Source organism: Oncorhynchus kisutch, linkage group LG26, assembly GCF_002021735.2.
Source record: "Oncorhynchus kisutch isolate 150728-3 linkage group LG26, Okis_V2, whole genome shotgun sequence".
Lineage (NCBI taxonomy): Eukaryota > Metazoa > Chordata > Actinopteri > Salmoniformes > Salmonidae > Oncorhynchus > Oncorhynchus kisutch.
This window is the reverse complement of record NC_034199.2, coordinates 40,096,178-40,118,937: the sequence shown is the minus strand read 5'-3', so window position 1 is coordinate 40,118,937 and position 22,760 is coordinate 40,096,178. Positions and strand designations below refer to the sequence as shown.

Below are 22,760 nucleotides of genomic sequence, written 5' to 3'. Positions count from 1 at the left end.
CGTGTTAGAGTATCGCTGAAGAAAACTTCTGTGAAACAAAGAACATTCCTTGGGTTAAATCCTGGAAGGGGAGAGAGTTTCCTTCTCCTGTAATCTACAACATGGGCGAGAGATTGCCCATTGCCAAGCTGATCTGACCCATTCTGATCCTCACAGGACAGTCATGACTTATTATTATTATATATTTTTTTATACGGATAGCCAGGGGCACACTCCAACACTCAGACATAATTTACAAACAAAACATTTGTGTTTAGTGAGTCCGCCTGATTCGACCAGGGATGTTCTCTTGATAAGTGTGTGAATTGGACCATTTTCCTGTCAAGTACTTTTGGGTGTCAGGTACAATGTTTTCTGCCGGAATGTAGTAAATTAAAAGTTTTAGTTGAGTAACGATAGATACCCAAAGAAAATACTTAAGTAGTACTTTAAAGTATTTTTCTTAAGTACTTTATACCACTGATCTTTAATCAGGTCAACATTCGCAAAGGCCACAGGGTCGGACGGTATTCCTTTGCGCGTTCTCAGAGCTTACGCAGAAAAGCTGGCAGGCATATTCAGGTCAACCTCTCCTTGTCCCAGTCTGTAATCCCCACATTTCAAGCTGACCATCATCATTGCTGTTCCCATGAACTCTAAGGTTTTCTTCCACAATGACTACCGCCCTGTAGCACTCTGTCGTGTCTTTGGCTATGCCGGATTAAGTGATATGACATGCTATTCTATAAAATAATTTCTCCGTAATAAATATTACCTGATTGAGCTAATCATGTAAAAGTAATTAACTAGAGAGTCGGGCACCACAAAATAATATTTATAGAGCTGTTATCTTCCGGATAAACTCTTAAAGACCTAGTAATATTTTACATCAATAGCAGTCAATATTATAAATAAATATTTACTCTGAGCTGCGCTTCGGTAGGTTGGTGGTAGATGGAAGGCCGTGTTGCCCAACCGAGTCCTTTGTCCTTTGAAGAATGTCTCTGCTGGTAAATTGGATACGTTGTAGTAATGTCGTTGTGTGGTAGACGGGAAACTCTGTCTGTTCCTTCCTAACCCTCGTTTGCAGTGGCTGTTGCTAACTCAACAGCTAGGAGGTATCACTTCTGTAGTGAATAAGAGTTCAAAGTTCATACCATTCGCAACCAAAGCTCACGCTGATGTTGGCTTCGTTCTGTAGTTATTCTCTGAACCATTCTGACATCGGATCGTCGTCCTCACGTCCTCGGAACATGGGGTTATATTGTCGTCAAGGGCTTATACAGGAAGGGAGAGGAGGTGTTTGAAAAGTTTTATAGCCCATGTCCCTTCATAAACAGTGAGAATCGCAGAATGGTGAACTTAACTAAACGACGGAGAGTTTTGACTGTGATATTAGATTGCTTCTTGTGTAAATATTTTCTGTCTGGATTTTAATGATTTGTATGATTGAGCAGAGCCCTATCTTATGAAAACCCAAATCTCACATTTTAGAAGCTAAAATCACATTTCATCACATCACGAATAAATTGAATGTGAATCCGTGTGAATCCGATAACTCTGATGTGTAGACTTTCCACTGTAGAGTTTGTCATCTTATCATTGATGAGAATGTCTCAGATGACAACCGAACTGACATCATATTCATCAAGTACCACCGCATAAGTTCAGTTGGTCGGATTACCAGAATATAGTTCATTTCCCCCCACCTTCTGATGTTCCCAGAATCTCTAAGGGTTTTGCAAATGTAACATCAGTAGGGTAGAGAGAGGAAAAAGGGGGGAAGAGGTATTTATTCATAAACCTACCCCCAGGCCAACGTCATGACAACTCACATCTGTAATCATGAAGAGCTTTAAAAGGCTGGTTATGGTACACATCAACTCCATCATCCCAGACACTCTAGACCCACTCCAATTTGCATACCGCCCCAATAGAGCCATAGAAGAGGAAATCTCAATTGCACTCCACACTGACCTAGATAAGAGGAATACCTCTGTGAGAATGCTGTTCATTGACTACAGCTCAGTGTTCAACACCATAGTCCCTTCCAAGCTCATCGCCAAGCTTTGGAACCTGGGAATGAACACTTCACTCTGCAACTGGATCATGGACATCACCTCTGCCACACTGACCCTCAACATGGGGGCCCCGCAGGGGTATGTGCTTAGTCTGCTCCTGTTCCCCCCCTTGGTGTGGCATCATGACAATGATCACAAGAGCAGCTGCTCAACGATTTCATGGCTCCAATGTAGTTCCACCTCGGATACCACCAAAACATCAGCTTTGCGGGTTGATCTAAGTGAATCTAGGCCTAAGTGTATTCAGGTGTGTTGGGGCGTGCCCACTAATTGGCCACAACTGATCTTAATGAATGCTTATGTCCTTTGAAATGGGGTCTGTTTGAATAGACAAAAATGAACAGCTTTGCGTAATAAAAAACATAGCATGCTAGCTCCATCCTGGTGGCTCAGTGCACTAATTACATTAATAGAAAGGATAACAGTTTTAATCTCACTGATGCTGTGTCACAATAAAACATAGGACATATGAGAGTTATTTTACTATCTGTGTTTGGTGATTGGACAAAGTTTACTCAAAATAAGTTAGCAGTCTTATTAAAAGTCTTGAAACATTCAGTGAAATTTAAGGAAGTTATTGCAAAACCTCCAAACACCTTTCATTTCTGTTCTCAAAACTTTAATAAAACCTCCCAGGAGAATTTAAGGAACCAGAGTAAAACAAATCAAAATCAAATCAAATGTATTTATATAGCCCTTCGTACATCAGCTGATATCTCAAAGTGCTGTACAGAAACCCAGCCTAAAACCCCAAACTGCAAGCAATGCAGGTGTAGAAGCACGGTGGCTAGGAAAAACTCCCTAGAAAGGCCAAAACCTAGGAAGAAACCTAGAGAGGAACCAGGCTATGTGGGGTGGCCAGTCCTCTTCTGGCTGTGCCGGGTGGAGATTATAACAGAACATAGCCAAGTTGTTCAAATGTTCATAAATGACCAGCATGGTCGTATAATAATAAGGCAGAACAGTTGAAACTGGAGCAGCAGCACGGTCAGATGGACTGGGGACAGCAAGGAGTCATCATGTCAGGTAGTCCTGGAGCATGGTCCTAGGGCTCAGGTCCTCCGAGAGAGAGAAAAAAAGAGAGAATTAGAGAGAGCATATGTGGGGTGGCCAGTCCTCTTCTGGCTGTGCCGGTGGAGATTATAACAGAACATGGCCAAGATGTTCAAATGTTCATAAATGACCAGCATGTTCGAATAATAAGAAGGCAGAACAGTTGAAACTGGAGCAGCAGCACGGCCAGGTGGACTGGGGACAGCAAGGAGTCATCATGTCAGGTAATCCTGGGGCATGGTCCTAGGGCTCAGGTCCTCCGAGAGAGAGAAAGAAAGAGAGAAGGAGAGAATTAGAGAACGCACACTTAGATTCACACAGGACACCGAATAGGACAGGAGAAGTACTCCAGATATAACAAACTGACCCTAGCCCCCCGACACATAAACTACTGCAGCATAAATACTGGAGGCTGAGACAGGAGGGGTCAGGAGACACTGTGGACCCATCCGAGGACACCCCCGGACAGGGCCAAACAGGAAGGATATAACCCCAACCACTTTGCCAAAGCACAGCCCCCACACCATTAGAGGAATATCTTCAACCACCAACTTACCATCCTGAGACAGGGCCGAGTATAGCCCACAAAGATCTCCGCATTGGCACAACCCAAGGGGGGGCGCCAACCCAGACAGGATGACCACATCAGTGAATCAACCCACTCAGGTGACGCACCCCTTCCAGGGACGGCATGAGAGAGCCCCAGTAAGCCAGTGACTCAGCCCCTGTAATAGGGTTAGAGGCAGAGAATCCCAGTGGAAAGAGGGGAACCGGCCAGGCAGAGACAGCAAGGGCGGTTCGTTGCTCCAGAGCCTTTCCGTTCACCTTCCCACTCCTGGGCCAGACTACACTCAATCATATGACCCACTGAAGAGATGAGTCTTCAGTAAAGACTTAAAGGTTGAGACCGAGTTTGCGTCTCTGACATGCGTAGGCAGACCGTTCCATAAAAATGGAACATAAGAACATAAAAACACTCTCAGAACCTCCCTGCAACCTAAAAATACACGTTTTTAGAACATTACCAAAAATGGCATTAAAAGGTTGCCATGTTTGGACTTTTAGGAAACGTTCTGTTAAAGTGATGAAATACATATAGTACATACATACATATAGTTGAAGTCGGAAGTTTACATACACCTTAGCCAAATACATTTAAACTCAGTTTTTCACAATAACTGACATTTAATCCGAGTAAAATTCCCTGCCTTAGGTCAGTTAGGATCATCACTTTATTTTAAGAAGGTGAAATGTCAGAATAATAGTAGCGAGAATGATTTATTTCAGTTTTTATTTATTTCATCACATTCTCAGTGGGTCAGAAGTTTATATACACTCAATTAGTATTTGGTAGCATTGCCTCTAAATTGTTTAACTTGGGTCAAACGTTTCGGGTAGCCTTCCACAAGCTTCCCACAATAAATTGGATGAATTGTGGGTCATTCCTCCTGACAGAGCTGGTGTAACTGAGTCAGGTTTGTAGGCCTCCTTGCTCTCACACACACACTTTTTCAGTTCTGCCCACAAATCTTCTATGGGATTGAGGTCAGAGCTTTGTGATGGCCACTCCAATACCTTGACTTTGTTGTCCTTAAGCCATTTTGCCACAACTTTGGAAGTATGCTTGGGGTCATTGTCCATTTGGAAGACCCATTTGCAACCAAGCTTTAACTTCCTGACTGATGTCTTGAGATGGTGCTTCAATATATCCAAATCATTTTCCTGCCTCATGATGCCATCTATTTTGTGAAGTGCACCAGTCCCTCCTGCAGCAAAGCAACCCCACAACATGATGCTGCCACCCCCGTGCTTCACGGTTAGGATGTTCTTCGACTTGCAAGCACCCCCCCCCCCCCTTTTCCTCCAAACATAACGATTGTCATTATGGCCCAACAGTTCTTTTTTTGATTCATCAGAGCAGAGGACATTTCGCCAAAAAGTACGATCTTTGTCCCCATGTGCAGTTGTAAACCGTAGTCTGGCTTTTTTATGATGGTTTTGGAGCATGTGGCTTATTCATTACTGAGTGGCCTTTCATGTTATGTCGATATAGGACTTGTTTTACTCTGGATATAAATACCTTTTGTACCTGTTTCCTCCAGCATCTTCACAAGGTCCTTTGCTGTTGTTCTGGGATTGATTTGCACATTTCGCACCAAAGTACGTTCATCTCTATGAGACAGAACACGTCTCCTTCCTGGGCTGTATGACAGCTGCGTGGTCCCATGGTGTTTATACTTGCGTACTATTGTTTGTACAGATGAATGTGGTATCTTCAGGCATTTGGAAATTGCTCCCAAGGATGAGCCAGACTTGTGGAGGTCTACAATTTTTCTCTGAGGTCTTGGCAGATTTTTTTTAATTTTCCCATGATGTCAAGCAAAGAGGCACTGAATTTGAAGGTAGGCCTTGAAATACATCCACAGGTAAACCTCAAATTGACTCAAATGATGTCAATTAGCCTATCAGAATTTTCTAAAGCCATGACATCATATTCTGAAATTTTCCAAGCTGTTTAAAGGCACAGTCAACATAGTGTATTTAAACTTCTGAACAACTGGAATTGTGATACAGTGAATAATATGTAAAATATTCTGTCTGTAAACAATTGTTGTAAAAATGACTTGTGTCATGCACAAAGTAGATGTCCTAACAGACTTGCCAAAACTATAGTTTTTGCCAAAACTATAGAGATTTGTGGACTGGTTGAAAAAGGAGTTTTAATGACTCCAACCTAAGAGTATGTAAACTTCCGACTTCAACTGTACATGTAATTCTGTGTGATTATTTAGTAAATAAATAATTACGCCAGTTTGTCTATTGCTGATTTAACTTATTAGCTAGGGTTCGTGCAGATAAAAGTACTTACGGCGGTCAGAATGAGATTGAACGAGGTGACGATTAATAATTGACTGCAATTGATATAAAAGATCTTCGGATCTTGTGTAGGCCTTCATTGTAAATAATAATTTGTTCTCTACTGACTTGCCTAGTTGAATAAAAATATATATAAAATTAAGAAACGTTTTGACTGTACAGACTAATTGAGCAGTCTTGCAATAGGCAGGCAGACATGCCTCTCAAGAGAAAGGCTGTGCCTTGTCAGCTTGGGGATATGTTCTTGCAACACTTTAAGTTACTAGTCCAACGCTCTAACCACTAGGCTACGCTGCTGCCCCATTTACAAACCCCAATTTTGCCTTCTCAAGTGTGACATCTCACACTTCTCAAAAATATTTCCTACAGATCACACGGACCCACAACAAATTTGAAAACAAATAAAAAATACTGCAGTGTGCCATCACAGTAGCAAGATATGTCTTGAGTGGTCAGGGGTCAAGTGTGACATCTCATACTCCTCTAAAAAGTGCTAATCATTATTACTCCCTTACCTAATCCATGCACTGGGTTGTGGGGTATTAAAGACAATGCAATGCTAACTGGAGAAAATAGCACAACATATGATTGTGTGGCTCATGTTGCTTGCGATGCCAGGGGCGTGGGTTTGGTTCTAGCTGGGGCGCCCATGTGTAAATATATGCACACACTACTGTAAGTAATATAAAATAATTTACTTAATGGAATTCACACGTGTATCAAAACTGGGGCCGAGAGACTGAAAAATAGCTGAAATCTCAAGGCCATCAGACTGTTACACAGCCATCACTAACACAGAGTGGATGCTGCCTACATACAGACTTTAGATCATTGGCCACTCTAACAAATGGATCAATAGTCACTTTAATAATGCCACTTTAATGATGTTTACATATCTTGCATTACTCATCCCATATGTATATACTGTATTTTATACCATCTACTGCATCTTGCCTATGCCGCTCGGTCATTGCTCATCCATATATTTATATGTACATATTCTTATTCCATCCCTTTACTTAGATTTGTGTGTATAAGGTAGTTGTTGAGGAATTGTTAGATTACATGTTAGATATTACTGCACTGTCAGAACTAGAAGCACAAGCATTTCGATACACTCACAATAACATCTCGTACCATGTGTATGTGACCAATACAATTTGATATGATTAAAAGTCTGAAAAAAAGTATGTTTTTCCTAAAACGTTAAACCGGAGGCTCAAAGATGTTTTCTCTAAGGGGGAAGAGTTATCTATAGAATATTGTGTATGTTATATGAAGAGGATGGTGGTGACAGGGGAGGGAAAAAAGGCCACAATCTCAATGTGTGACGTCAGTCTCAGATAGAGGTAGTGAAAGAGAGAGCATGTGTGTCGCCAGTCTCAGATAGAGGTAGTGAAAGAGAGAGCATGTGTGACATCAGTCTCAGATAGAGGTAGTGAAAGAGAGAGCATGTGTGACATCAGTCTCAGATAGAGGTAGTGAAAGAGAGAGCATGTGTGATGTCAGTCTCAGATAGAGGTAGTGAAAGAGAGAGCATGTGTGTCGCCAGTCTCAGATAGAGGTAGTGAAAGAGAGAGCATGTGTGTGCATGCCTTGTGTCTGTGTAATAATAATCATAGATGGGTGACTATATTTGTCCTATTTCAAACGATCATGAAAAACTTATAAGAATTGAATATGGCAGAAGATTATTCGTACAAGCTAAGATTTTGTATGTCAGTGGTGTATTTGTATGTGTTCATTTAGTTACATTGTTGTTCTTTATGTTGACTAACAAAAATAAAAACAATGAAGGAAATAAGGTCATATTTTCAGCACATACTTTTCTTATATTCATAGATGAATCTTATACTTTGTCTCATATATCATACCATATCTTTGTAGGAAATTCACCACAATCATGTATGGCATAAGGTATAGAAGTTAACACATATACTGTACAGTACATGACCAAAGGTATGTGGACACCTGCTCATCGAACATCTCATTCCAAAATCATGGGCATTAATATGGAGTTGGTCCCCCTTTGCTGCTATAACAGCCTCCACTCTTCTGTGGAAGGCTTACCACTAGATGTTGGAACATTGCTACAGGGACTTGCTTCCATTCAGCCACAAGCGCATTAGTGAGGTCGGGCACTGATGTTGGGCGATTAGGCCTGGCTCCCTGTCGCCGTTCCAATTCATCCCAATGGGGTTCGATGGGGCTGAGGTCAGGGCTCTGTGCAGGCCAGTCAAGTTCTCCTCCACTGATCAACAAACCATTTCTGTATGGACCTCGCTGTGTGCACGGGGGCATTGTCATGCTGAAACAGGAAAGGCACAAAGTTGGAAGCACAGAAACATCTAGAATGTCATTGTATGCTGTAACATTAAGATTTTCCTACACTGGAACGAAGGGGCCTAGCCCGAACCATTAAAAACAGCCCCAGACCATTATTCCTCCTACACCAAACTTTAAGTTGGCACTATGCATTGGGGCAGGTAGTGTGCTCCTGGCATCCGCCAAACCCAGATTTGTCCGTGGGACTGCCAGATGAAGTGTGATTCATCACTCCAGAGAACGTGTTTTCACTGCCCCAGAATCCAATGGCGGCGAGCTTTACACCACTCTAGCCAACACTTGGTCTTGCGCATGGTGACCTTAGGCTTGTGTAAGGCTGCTCGGCCACGGAAACCCATTTCATGAAGCTCACAACGAAATTATTCTGCTGATGTTGCTTCCAGAGGCAGAGTCACAACCGAAGAGACGATTTTTACACAGGCGCTACAGCACTCAGCGGTCCCGTTCTGTGAGATTGTGTTCTACCACTTCGCAGCTGAGTCATCATTGTTCCTTTCCACTTCACAATAACAGCACTTACAGTAGACCAGGGCAGCTCTAGCGTAACCGATGTGAAATGGCTAGCTAGTTAGCGGGGTGCCGCCAGTAGCGTTTCATTTGTTGACGTCACTTGCTGAGACCTTGAAGTAGTTGTTCCTCTTGCCCGGCAAGGGCCGCGGCTTTTGTGGCACGATGGGTAACGATGCTTCGAGGGTGACTGTTGTCGATGTGTGCAGAGGGTCCCTGGTTCGAGTCCAGGTAGGGGCGAGGAGAGGGATGGAAGCTAAACTGTTACACAAGCAAGACAGAAATTCAGCAAACTGGGTGTCAGTGTTCTCCTTGCATTGTTCTAAAGCTGTGTGAGGCCCGATGCCCGACGGGGTCAACAGAGGACACCAAGTACTTTGTCTGTCTGACCAGGTGAGTTGATTTATGGTTCTGTACTTACAAGCAAAATGTTAAATACAAAAATTTTAAAGGAATAGTTCAACCAAATAACTGTTTCCTTACCTTGAATGTAGTGTCTGGGTAAACAGAGATTGGAATCTACACTGACTAAAGACTAAAGTAAAACAAACCAAGTGTGGATACAAATTTCTATAACTTAATTATGTCAACCTCTAGCGTAACCGATGTAAGTCAAACAAAGGTAAATGTGACATCTGACCCAGTCAGTAAATCATAATAACTTGCAGCCAGGTTGAATAACATTCGGTCCTCTTTGCAGTGACCAGAAACAGCGCCCATCTGCTGAACACCTATTGGGCCACCCTTTCTTTCCCAAGGATGTCATCTTTGTTTAGAACCTACACAACGCTGTTGGGCGCTATTTCCTGAGTTCATTAAGAAGTGAAAACCCGTAACACCCACATCAAGAATGTATATACACACACACACACACACACCACCTTCAGAAGTTGTTTAGGGTCCCTTTGAAATGTCAGTTTGTCCATTAAAATATCAAATTGATCCGAAATAACATGTAGACATTTAATGTAAATCACTATTGTAGCTGGAAATGGCAGATTTTTAATAGAATATCTATCTACATAGGTGTAGAGGCCCATTATCAGCAACCATCACTCCTGTGTTCCAATGGCCACATTGTGTTAGCCTTTTAGCTAATTGATCATTAGAAAACCATTCAGCAATTATGTTAGCACATATGAAAACTTTCTGATTAAAGAAGTAAAACTGGCCTTCTTTAGAAAAAGGGGAGCATCAGCATTTGTGGGTTTCAATCACAGGCTCAAAATGGCCAGACAAAGTCCTTTCTTCTGAAACTCATCAGTCTATTCTTGTTCTGAGAAATGAAGGTTATTCCATGCGAAAAATTGCAAAGAAACTGAAGATCTCGTACAACTCTGTGTACTACTCCAGTCACAGAACAGCACAAACTGGCTCTAACCAGAATAGAAAGAGTGGGAGGCACCGGTGCACAATTGAGCAAGAGGACAAGTACATTAGTGTCTAGTTTGAGAAACACATGCCTCACTAGTCCTCAACTGGCAGCTTCATTAAATAGTACCCACAAAACACCAGTCTCAACATCAACAGTGAAGAGGCGACTCCGGGATGCTGGCCTTCTAGGCATCCCGGAGGCGTTTGTTTCTCAAATTAGACTAACGTACTTGTTCTCTTGCTCAGTTGTGCACTGGGGCCTCCATCCTGGTTTAAGCCAGTTTGCACTGTTCCTTGAAGGGGGCAGTACACAGTGTTGTACGAGATCTTCAATTTATTGCATGGAATAGCCTTCATTTCTCAGGACAAGAATAGACGGACGTGTTTCAGAAGAAAGGTCTTCGAAACCACAAATGCAGATACTCAACTAGTCTAAAGAAAGACACGTTTTAAGCTGTGGTAACATAATTACAAAAGGCTTTAAAAATGATCAACTTGGATTAGCTAACAATGTGCAATTGGAACACAGGAGTGGTGGTTTCTTATAATGGGCCTATGTAGATATTCCATTAAAAAAAACTGCAATTTCCAGCATTAAATGTCTACACTGAGTTTATGATCAATTTGATGTTAATACAAAACCAAAGACATTAAGTGACCCCCAACTTTTGAACAGCAGTGTAAATCTGTCAAATTCGCATAATATACCGTATTTAAATTCCTTTTCAAATGTATTGCTTGAAACCTTTATCACCCTTGGAACAAGATCGTGCAGCGGATACAAATAGGGCATTTGTATAACATTTAGCTTCCATTCTCTTCATATAACATACCAATCAATCATACAACATAGGTCAAGTTAAGGTAGTGTCAACCTTAGGATTTATTTGTAGAACTTAAATAAAATAATAAAAACTAGTTGTCAAGATTTGCACTTGCCTTCTTGTTTTCAAAACCACCGTCTGTGCCCAAGAGTATAAGTACTGGTGGAACATAGCATCTTGGCCTCAATACCAACTGTCTGCACACTGAAATAAGAACTAACCAGTCAAAGAACAGTTCTTAGTTTGTGTCCACAATTGAGAACGATATCTGCCATATCCAGTAGGAAACGGACCGTTAAGCCCAATAACCAGGCCACGTCACTGAACATTAACAATCCTACATTATTTACCATTACTGATTTACAGCTTTGCATCTATCGGCTACAGGGTCAAGCCAAGCAACCATTTTATGTAAATGCACTTCACAGCAAAGGTTAGGCATGTAAACTATAGCACTAGTATTACTGTCCTCGTGTCCTTTGTTTTTGTTGCGAGGCACAGCCTTTGGCATCCAGCTTTAGGTCATCTTGGAGGTCCCCCCCCCCAATTGTTGTACAAATTGCATGGCCTCTGACAACATGCCAGGTGGTTGGTACGGTTTGTAGGGTCTGCACTGGAGGAAATCCAGACCCTACAAAGGGATGGAAAGGTCGAAGGTCGAGTGCACTCTACCGGCAGCCATGCGTAGTACAGGCTCTAAGCACAACAGTGGAACGCTGCAGTCAGAATCACCAATGACAGGACTCCTACATCAAGTTACAATACTCTTTCTCCATCATATATAATATATATATATATCTTATACTTACAAGCAGCTCCAAACCTGAGTATTTATGGTATAGCTTTTTAAACATACAAAAATGTATGTACATTTATCTCCACTTTCTGTAAACAGCAGTCTGCATTCTGCTTTATCCCTTTGATGATAGAAACATGCGGATCATCGATACAGTATTGAGTACTAAAAAAAACGTGTTCAAAAAAAATATATATATATCCAGCTTCCATTGGCGGCCATGTTTGGCGTGCCCAGCCTTCCTTCTCTACTCCCGACTGACAAGCCCTCCAGTCACAAGAGGACCGCTTGCCTTGTTTTCTCACTGGATTAGTTGTGGAAATGTAATTATTTAAAAGAAAATAAATTGCATCTTTCATGCCTTTTCAGTATACCTTTTTTCAACATTGAAACTAGGATGACCAACTAACTCACGTCCACATTTCAAGACCCATCCAGAGAATATGGACTAAGGACCAAGCAGCAGCTACAGATACAGAAACAGGCAGTACTATACCAGCACCTCCAAGAGATCAGATGATCGGGAAGCATAATTATATATTTTTGTCCTACACTTTGCTTTATATATTTTTTGCTTTACCTTCCATTGCCTTGCTATAAAGGGTTCATGAGTTTATTCCTTGGGCACTTAACAGGAAATGGGAGCATGTCAAAAGTGTCTGTTTGGTGCTGGCAGTACCCCAGCCGGCGACCTCAGGGCCGCGGCTCTCCATTGGCTTCTTGTCCAGTTTCACTAGGGTGCTGAGATGTCCGTAGCCCACCTGGTATGTGACAGGGGGAGGAGGGGGAAGGGAAGGTTAAAACCAGAGCTGTGAGACGACACACACTGTGACTGCAGCTGAACAGAGGAACAATGAGAGGAACTACCTGCGCTGCCCTTGGAGCTTTTGCTCGTTTTGGAGGAGTGGTGGTTGTGGCCGGCAACGTTGGGGTGTACCCTCTTGCGGGAGGAACTGGAAACAGAAGCAAGGGCCGGGCCCGCCAACCCCTCAACGCTCCCTAGCCCCAGGGGGCTCCGGAGGAGGGCCGGCCCGACACCTGCTGGCCCCTCAAGGCCCCCCCGGCCATTGCCGCTGTGCTGTGCTGCGTGGAGCTGAGAGTGTCCGTGCTGCTTGTGGTGGCGGTGGGCAGACTGGTCCCGATGCTTCTCCTTGCTCACCAGCGGGCTGGAATGTTTGCTTTTGGGCCCACCCTCATCAGAAGAGCTGTGGCGCTCAGAGGACACCTTGATTTTCATCTTCAGCTCCTCTTTGCTGGCCACGCCCCCCTGAGAAGGAACTGGGAGGCGGAGTTTGAGTGAGCCCCCCTTGTCCCGTTTGTCAGAGGGGAGCCTGTCTTGGCCTAAAACGGCCAGCTTCATTTTAAGAGGAGATGAAGTGGTGCCGCTGCTGCTGCTGCTCCCTGGGTTAGAGTGGGGCTGCATGTGTTTCCTGTGGTCTGACTGGACAGAGGATATATAGGCATCCCTGCCCTCAGGCTCCATAGCCTGCTGCTCTGTCTGTTTGCGTTTCTGCTGCACCGCCAGCTCGGCAGCGTGCTTCTCTCTGTACTTGTCCAGGGACATTTTCTGGGCAGGCGGGGGCTGTTGCTGCTGCTTCCCCCCCCCTGCTACAGCCTTGTGTTCATGTTTAATAGGGTTGAACTCCATGGTCTTATCTGGTCTGTGTGGGTTCAGAGAGCCGTGCTGCAGAGACAGTGAAGCCCCCTGCTGGAGGCCTAGTGTATCTGTTTTGAGGGAATAGCCTCCTCCCTCCGAGCGACCCCCCATGTCCTGGGGCCAGTCGCTGGGGGCGGTGAAGGTGTAGGAGCTGCCCTGCATGGAGGCGATGGAGTCCAGGGAGAGGGGTCCACTGGCGTGACCCGGCAGTGGGACAGGGAACGAGGAGGCTGCTTTGGAGAAGGCTGGGTTGGAGACCCCAGGGATGCCGTCTCCCAGGGAATGTTCGTGGACCAGGGAGGGTCCTGGGTAGGGGTCGTTCGCCTGAGAGCCATCTCCCTTGGGCTTCTTGGCAGCTTGTGTGGCCTGGTATGGGGGAGAAGAGAGAATGATGACGTGGTTGTGAAGAGCATGAAACTACACTGAAATAAAAATCAGCAGACACCAAGGACAATCTACAAATCAGAGGCAGTGAGAGGTCTTAATGATGATTCAACAGAGAATAACTTCTGCTAACCCTCCAGTTCCGTATCCTCTTCAACCTGCTCGGCGTCTTCTCCAGAATCTGAAGGAAGTCGTGTGTCAGTTCTGAAGGACAGGACACTTGGTTTTAACACCTAATATAAAATGGCAATAATAACATACACCCACACATTTCTCATTGACGAAAACAAAACGATTCTCCCAAACTAAAACAATGTAACTAAGCATTCTGCATGTTTTTCCGACTACGGGCGTGAACTAATGAACTATAATCTAAGAGTCACCATCGAGAAGCTCCAGCGTGACAGAGTTGTCCACGTACTCCCACCAGTGTTTCCCATCAGTGGAGACGGGGATCTCCCAGTTGGACCATTTACAGGCCAGGTGGATGCAGACGCAGGCGATGACTGTGGGCTTGTGCTGCAGGCAGAACGTGGTGAGGTGGAGGCTGCGCAAGGAGAGGCCGGAGCGCAACGACAGGAGAAGAGGGAAGAGAAGAGGGGCAAACACGATAAGCCACAGGCGCTTTAGGACGAGGTAAACCATAGTACACACAGTATTGAGAATAGAAGAAGCATTGCAAAATAAATGTTATCGTTGACACAGTTGCACACTTAACAAAATAACAAACAATAACTGCCATGCAGAATAGATCAGGAGTTTCACGTTGTGGCTACCATCCTAGTGGTTACCAAAAGGAGCTGCAGATATAGCAATAACCTCAAATTCAAATAAAGACTAGTAGGTTTTTTGGTGGGAATGTGACCCAATTTCCCCATTCATTAAAGAAATCCACCAGCAATAAATAACACTGGGTCAACATTTTATGGTCCCGTATAAAATCAGCTTGCAGTAAATTCAGAAGAGCCACTCATTTACACTAACTGGTTGTGGTGAGAAACACACGGAAATGTCTTCTAGTCAACTGTAATCCAAGTTGACTCAAGTTCTTTACAACTCAAGTTATGTAGAAATAGATTACGCTACAATATTGAACCTTGAACGAATTTTATTTTTATTTTTATTTTTTTAAAGGGCTCGAGAGCTAGATAGTCTTCCATTTGAAATACCATGGTAAAAGCTGGATGGTAACCTTGTGCCACAATAAGTTAAATGCCTGGACATAATGCATATTAAAAGTATAATATTTTAATCTATCTCCCGTATCACTGCACTGCCTGAGACTAGTCCGCACAATCCTGAAAAACATCAAATCTAAGAAGTATTCACCACGGTGACTGTAACCCTAATAGAATCCAAACCATAGAACACTAAAACATATATTCCCATTCAAGTCAATTATATTTCTAAAGACTTGGGTACCGTTTCCACTTTTTCCCCTCACTGTTTAGTCTACAGGGTACGGTCAAGTAACCATGGCGAAATCTAGTTTTATGACCCAAACAAGGCCTTTCTGAGGCTGGTCACAGAGTTCAGGCATTAAGCAATTCATCCTCTAATTACCATGATGTCTACGGCACAGCGTCAAGCTCTAATTCTCTGTTTACTGTTCGCCATAAGCCTCTCCAGTTCTAATGGGTCAAATGCAGCCTGCCTTCTTTAGAACAGGCAGTTTTTGGAACACAATGTTGTCTTTAGCTCGATCATATTTTTATTTTTTTAAACAAAAAAGAAAAATGTTCATACGATTGCTGGATTGCGTTAGCAGCAGCAGAATTATGACCAGGCACAACTTAAAAGCATTTATCAAGATCTGTGTCCAGACATTGTAGTTAGTTTTGAGGGTGGTTTTTTTTGGGGCTATGGGAAACAAAAAAGGGATATTAAATCCCAACCCAACATGACATCATGGCAAAACGAACCCTTCAGGTCAGGACCTTGTTCTGCCATAATTCGCAGAATATAAACTGTATGGGTGTTTGTAAGTAAACATTTTAAAAAACAAGACCAATACTTATGATGGACAGATATTTTGCAATACAATGAAATGGTGTATTAAAACATGCATTCTCTTCAAATTCAAAAACATGACATTTGAGTAGCTCCGAAAATGGGTTAACATCAAATTGTAATTAGCACTTCCATTTCTGTTTTTTGTCTCATATATATATATATATCTCTCTCGCTCTCATTACATGAAACATTTGCTTAACTGACTGAAAACGTTAACGGCGATGTTTTTTTAAACCAAATAAAAAAGGTTGGCAGTACTTACCAGGACGACGTCTAGTTATGTTTACGTCTGTGTAAACTTTAGCTGCTATTCAGGCTACCAAAGTCTCTTTTTTTAGACATATGCGCTTTTGCAACCGAGCAACCGTGAGGTTCAAGCCCACGACTACACTTCACATTGGGCATTCAACCCCACTGTGCCAACTCTGGTCCCTTGTACAATACACCGCACTGCGACCAGGGCCGGTACCGCCAACCACCCCACCCAGTGGAGGGGGCTAGCGTCCCAGAAGCCATCGGCGCATAGAGGGCCGTTGGACACAGAAAGGGTACCCTGCTTACAGGAAGCTATAGTGTGCAGTAGTCACAGTGCAACAAAAAGGCAGGGGGGGGTGTCAGGATAACAACCTGTTGGTAGCCATGAAATAGGAAGTCTGTGCCAGATCCTTGCTTGCTGTAAGTGAAAGAGACAAGAGGTTTAAGGTTTTTGCCGACCAGTGTGCTCTGTTAGTAATTATAAGTTGACAAATGTTAGCTTTAAAGGTAGACTCATCGATATGATGCAGATGCTAGGGGTGTGAATGTTTAAACGTTAACGAAATGAGGATCCTTAAGGCGACAAGAAAAATCCCTAACCTTTTTCCGCAACAACAAATTTGTTGAAGCATGAGGCTCAACTTCGCCACTGTTTTGGTCCCGTGGCTACCACGTTCTAACAACGTGAAGGCAACCCGTGAGCATACGCAGATACTGTGTGACGCTGTGAGAGCCAAGTCTTGCATCTCACTCATCTCAATATGTGCAGTGCTGCTCATTTCGTTGTGTCTACATTTAATGTACTGTACGTCATGTTTAGTGAAAATGCAAAGGTCAACAACAATTTGTTACACAATCATGTCAGCATTTATCCTTCCACACGACAAGAGGGTCATGGCTAGAAGCGATCCAGCTTTTACCTAACATGCTACGTTCATTTTCCTAACCTGCTGCTTAAGTTCTCATAAGCTGCTACGAAAAGTCAAATCTGATATTAATTTGACAAAACCTGGATCCCTTCTAGTAATGACCTGACTAGAGGGCATGAAAGACCAAAGAAGGAAGCCTCTACCTCTCACTAGCTGGGAACATTTCACCACATCAGTGTGTGGATGTTCAATAGTTATTTCAAATCCTGGAACAAAACACATGACAGGTGAGTTTCAACAGTAACAGTGTCAACGATGCATCAAAGTAATGTTCCATCAATGGTTCTTCCCCTCTATTCTTCAACACGAGAGCACAGTCAGGATTACATGTGGATTATGAAAGGCAGTTCCTCTTTCTTCACATCTGATTAAGGGTGAGTATATTGACGTTGTATAACAAAAAATGGCCGCAGATGGTGGCAACATAATTGGAGTATTCCGTAGTTGTGGAGACCACAAATTGGAACATGGATGGGACTGCTGTTTCCAACATCTGAGATTCATCAAAAGAGACCATTTTGACCTGCAGAATATTGGCATTGAGGATTGTTTGACGTTACCGTGACATACAGTGCATTCGGAAAGTATTCGCACCCCTGGACTTTTCCCACATTTTGTTACGTTAAAGCCTTTTTCTAAAATGTATTAAATAAAAACAGTCATTACAGAGTATTGTGTAGACTAAGCAAAACAGGTTTAGATTTTTTTTTAGCAAATGTATTACTAATAAAAAAAACTGAAATGCCTATATTACATAAGTTGAGACTCTTTCCTATGAAACTCTAAATTGAGCTCAGGTGCGTCATGTTTCCATTGATCACCCTTGAGATGTTTCCACAACTTGATTGGAGTCCACCTGTTGTAAATTCAATTGATTGAACATGATTTGGAAAGGCACACCCCTGTCTATATAAGGTCCCACAGTTGACAGTGGATGTCAGAGCAAAAACCAAGCCATAAGGTTGAAGGAATTGTGCGTAGAGGTCCCGAGACAGGATTGTGTCAAGACACAGATCTGGGGAAGGGTACCAAAACATTTCTACAGTATTGAAGGTCCAAGAACACAGTGGCCTCCATCATTCTTAAATGGAAGAAGTTTGGAACAACCAAGACTCTTCCTCGAACTGGCCGCCTAGCCAAATAGAAGCAATCAGGAGAGAAAGGCATTGGTGAGGTGACCAAGAACCCGATGGTCACTCTGATAGAGCCCCAGAGTTCCTCTGTGGAGATGGGAGAACCTTACAGAAGGACAACCATCTCTGCAGCACTCCACCAATCAGGCCTTTACGGTAGTGGCCAGACGGAAGCCACTCAGTAAAGGGCACATGAGAGCCCACATGGAGTTTGCCAAAAGGCACCTAAAGACTCAGACCATGAGAGAAACCAAGATTGAACTCATTGGCCTGAATGCCAAGCATCATGTCTGGAGGAAACCTGGCACCATCCCTACGGTGAAGCATGATGATGGCAGCATCATGCTGTGGGGATGTTTTTCAGCGGTAGGGATTGGGAGACAAGTCAGGATTGAGGGAAGATGAACTGAACAAAGCACAGAGATCCTTTATGAAAACCTGCTCCAGAGTGCTCAGGACCTCACCGGCGTGAAGGTTCACCTTCCAACAGGACAACAACCCTAAGCACACAGCCAAGACAACACAGAAGTGGCTTCGGGACAAGTTTCTGAATGTTCTTGAGTGTCTTTGGTGCTTCACCAAAGTACTGAGTAAAGGGTCTGAAAACTTATGCAAAAGTTATTTTTTATATATATATATTTTTTACATTTGCAAAAATTTCTAGAAAAATCTGTTTTTGCTTTGTCATTATGGGGCATTGTGTGTAGATTGATGGGAAAAAAACTATTTAAATCAAAATCAAATGTTGTAAAGTAACGAAATGTGGAGAAAGTCAAGGGGTCTGATACTTTCCGAATGCACTGTACCTAATTTAAATAAATAAAAAATGGAACACGAGGCAATTCCTCAATGCCTGACAGCAACGGCCCAACAGAATATTCAAACATAACACTTTGTATACTAGATCAAGTTGTCGCTATACTCTCACTCAGTCATGACTTACCTAAAGTCTGCAGTACTATGGTTTCAAGTATCACCAGCTCTTGAGCTTGCTGGAGGTATGCCTGAAGTTCAATAGACAATCATTACATGACATGTGTAATGTGTCTATCGATACCCCTATTCCAAAGTAACAGTATGGGTTATTTCTTAGTGTCAGTTGTTTTAAATGTAGTCTTCCTACTAGGAATAATATCACTAAGAACATGCCGAGACAGGACAGACATCCGTCTGACAAAGACTGCAAATTGCTTCTGTCATACTACTATCAGACTCAGCTTACATCTGGTGACACACCTCAAACTACACAAAAGCAGGTGTTGATGCTATTAACAAAAAACAGGGAGAATAGCAAAACCTACAATACCCATAGTACCCAGACTTACATTACTCTTCGTATCAAGCGGGGCCTCTTGAGGGTTTAGACAAGCATGTGAAACCTTAATGACATGCTCCAGTTTCCGAGGTTGCTCTTCAACTTTTGCAGCTAGGAATAATGTGGTTGGAGAAATGATCTGTAACAGAAGATAATTAATTGCAATACATTATGTAAACAGGTTGCATATTTAAGGAAAATACAGTCAGGCTGACTAAATACTTACATTTCTGTGGAATTTGGTGAAAGAGTGGTACATATAAAATCTATGCATGTAAACAATTGCTGTATTTATAGTAAGTTGTGAGCTGGAGAAAACGGGTTAAGGAATTCAAGTATGTTCAAATGTAATTTCAGTAAATACATGATTTGTTGTTGGGTAGATAACGCAACAGGGTAACCGTGCAAAAGAAAATGACAAGCCAAGCAATAATGCAGGTTCTTGCATTGCCATTGTTTGGGCCGTGGAACTAGCTCGCGCTAACTAGACAGAAAAACGCAATGCTGGTTTGCTAACGTTGGCAAAGGCATGCTGGGCAGCCGTCAATTGGCTATGTGGATATTAATAATAAAACGAAAAAACACACATCAACGTTAGCTAGTTAACATTTAAATTAGGGGAACTAGCAGGGAAGATTAGTAAACTAAATGTTAGCTAGCTAACTTACTGCCAGGCTAACAGCATGCTAGTTGGCGCCAGATAGATGGCCTTCATGTTGTTGACGGATTATGTTTGCTAACTAGTCAATTTGGCTGTACCATTACTACACAACGCCGAATACATTAAAGCGACCACTGGCACATTTGTAATGTTCTGATATTACAAACTATGGCTACTAACTGTGTCCCCAGCTCCCACACACGACACAGCACCCTTGGAAACGGGCCTACAAAGCACCATGTCTATACTCCTTCCTTCGACATGTCTGATGATGGTTTATAAAAGGATACACGTTGAGTCTCTGGCCCATATCTTGAATGAGGTTTGCCGCCTGCTGTCGGTAAGAAAGCTCTCTATCCGGCTCCACTCCCGTACGGCGGGACGGCGTGGCTTCAAGCTGCTCCCGGGTAAAAAACCATTTCGACGAGGATCCCCGGCACGCCGCCATAGCTCTCCAGCATTCGCACAGGACACCGATAACCGGATGGACGCAAGTACGCTGAAACCATGATCGTCACGTCCCGGAAACCACAATATTGTTTTTTTTTCTTCTTTGATATATTTTTTTAGGCACGGCCAAACCAACTAGTCAGGCTTTATCGCCACCATTCGCCCTGGAATGTGAACTTCACAGAATGTTCAAACATCGCTACGCTATTTCTTGGTTGCTAGCTAAAATTATAATAAGTTGTGTTCGAATACCCATACTAACATACTGTATACCACATACTATTTGTTCATTTTAGTATAATGTAAACAAACGGTATCGTTTCAGTTGAGAGTACTTGCGCATCGCCTGTCTACCGGAAGCGGATAACGTTGCTATGCAACCTATTGCTAGCTGGTTAGCATGACAAATTACTAGCTAAACATTTTACGATTTCGGGTGTGTTTGTAAATTCAATCTGGGGTGCCAGAGTGTGCTCTGGGCATTCATAAATCCAGAGTGTTTACAGGGTTGATCTGATCGTTCAACGGCAGTCAAGCACCCAAGCTAACTGGCTAACGTTGGCTAGCTACGTGTTCTCGCTCTGACCATTTTACTCCCCCTTGCAGAGCTGATTAGACTGTTTTCGTGTCATCCAGAGCATAGATGACTGTAACTGTGTTGCTGTCAACAACTGAGTGTTTGTAAATTCATCAGTTATTCTGCTGAGAGCGCTCTGAAATCGGAGTAGATAGCCAGAATTAACAGTCTATTGAAACGCACAACGACTATACCACTTAGCTAAGAATGATGTGAATAATCAAGCCAAAAAATGTTGGATAGTTAGACAGCAGATAGTTAATATACTGCCTGGCAAGTTCGATGTATTAGGTCACTGTACACAAATTGTCAGCCAACGTAACGTAACTAGGTAGGTAGATAGATGGGCTGTTTACAGATGGGCTATGTACAGGTGCAGTGATCTGTGAGCTGCTCTGACAGCTGGTGCTTAAAGCTAGTGAGGGAGATTTGAGTCTCCAGCTTCAGAGATTTTTGCAGTTCGTTTCAGTCATTGGCAGCAGAGAACTGGAAGGAAAGATGACCTAAGCAGGAATTGGCTTTGGGGGTGACCAGTGAGATATACCTGCTGGAGCGTGTTCTACGAGTGGGTGCTGATATGGTGACCAGTTAGCTGAGATAAGGTGGGGCTTTACATAGCAGAGACTTGACCTGTAGCCAGTGGGTTTGGCGACGAGTATGAAGCGAAGGCCAACCAACGAGAGAGTACAGGTCACAATGGTGGGTAGTGTATGGGGCTTTGGTGACAAAACAGATGGCACTGTGATAGACTGCATCCAGTTTTGTGAGTAGAGTGTTGGAGGCTATTTTATAGATGACATCACCGAAGTCAAGGATCGTTAGGATGGTCAGTTTTATGAGGGTATGTTTGGCAGCATGAGTGAAGGATGCTTTGTTGCGATATAGGAAGCCAATTCTAGATTTCATTTTGGATTGGAGATGCTTAATGTAAGTCTGGAAGAAGAGTTTACAGTCTAACCAGACACCTAGGTATTTGTAGTTGTCCACGTATTCTAAGTCAGAGCCGTCCAGAGTAGTGACGCTGGACTGGTTAGCAGGTGCTAGCAGGGATCGGTTGAATAGCATGCATTTAGTTTTACTTGCGTTTAAGAGCAGTCATTCTGCCCCTGAACAAGGCAGTTAACCCACTATTCCTAGGCAGTCATTGTAAATAAGACTTGTTAACTGACTTGCCTTTTTAAATAAAAAATTTCCTTGTACTCGGCACATTGACTCGGTACTGGTACCACAGGAGGTTGGTGGCACCTTAATTTGGGAGGTCATGCTCGTTGTAATCGCTGGAGCCAAATAAGTGTAATGGTTTCCACGGTTTCCATGTGTTTGATGCCATTCCATTGACTCCATGCAAGGCATTATTATGAGCCACCCTCCCCTCAGCAACCTCCTGTGTGTGCTAACCTTATGCAACTTCCCAAATACAGAAATCATCTCTGTAGGATGCATACAGGGATGATTTCTGTATTTTGAAAACTTGATTGCTGACAAGCAAAACATTTTTTGACTATGTCAACAATGGACTAATGAAACAAATACCCAAATATTGTTTTGG

The 22,760-nt window shown here is 43.0% G+C and overlaps 1 protein-coding gene across 2 annotated transcripts; it reads right to left on the bottom strand.

Moving 5' to 3' along the window:
- Positions 1-11,071: 11,071 nt before the first annotated feature.
- Positions 11,072-21,565, bottom strand: LOC109870862 (cyclin-T2). Of its 2 annotated transcripts, none has more exons than XR_004205630.1 (10): positions 20,475-21,565; positions 19,750-19,831; positions 19,534-19,662; positions 19,152-19,212; positions 17,219-17,281; positions 16,154-16,564; positions 14,262-14,425; positions 14,012-14,082; positions 12,705-13,860; positions 11,072-12,598 (listed from the first exon to the last, which is right to left on the bottom strand). XR_004205630.1 is itself a non-coding variant. In XM_031805702.1 (10 exons), the coding sequence occupies exons 1-10, from the start codon at positions 20,630-20,632 to the stop codon at positions 12,531-12,533; spliced, it is 1,998 nt and encodes a 665-aa protein (XP_031661562.1). In that variant the 5' UTR covers positions 20,633-21,545; the 3' UTR covers positions 11,072-12,530. The 2 variants fall into 2 exon arrangements, 1 of the variants encoding a protein (XP_031661562.1); XM_031805702.1 differs by having other exon boundaries at positions 16,519-16,564; positions 20,475-21,545.
- Between the last annotated feature and the right edge of the window lie 1,195 nt (positions 21,566-22,760).

Coding starts and splice junctions, on each gene's coding strand:
- LOC109870862 (XM_031805702.1), bottom strand. CDS start 20,632: ATGGCGGCGTGCCGGGGATCCTCGTCGAAATGGTTTTTTACCCGGGAG. Junction 13,861..14,011: donor AGAGGATACGGAACTGGAGG/GTTAGCAGAAGT, acceptor CCCCCATACCAG/GCCACACAAGCTGCCAAGAA. Junction 12,599..12,704: donor AAGCTCCAAGGGCAGCGCAG/GTAGTTCCTCTC, acceptor GTCACATACCAG/GTGGGCTACGGACATCTCAG.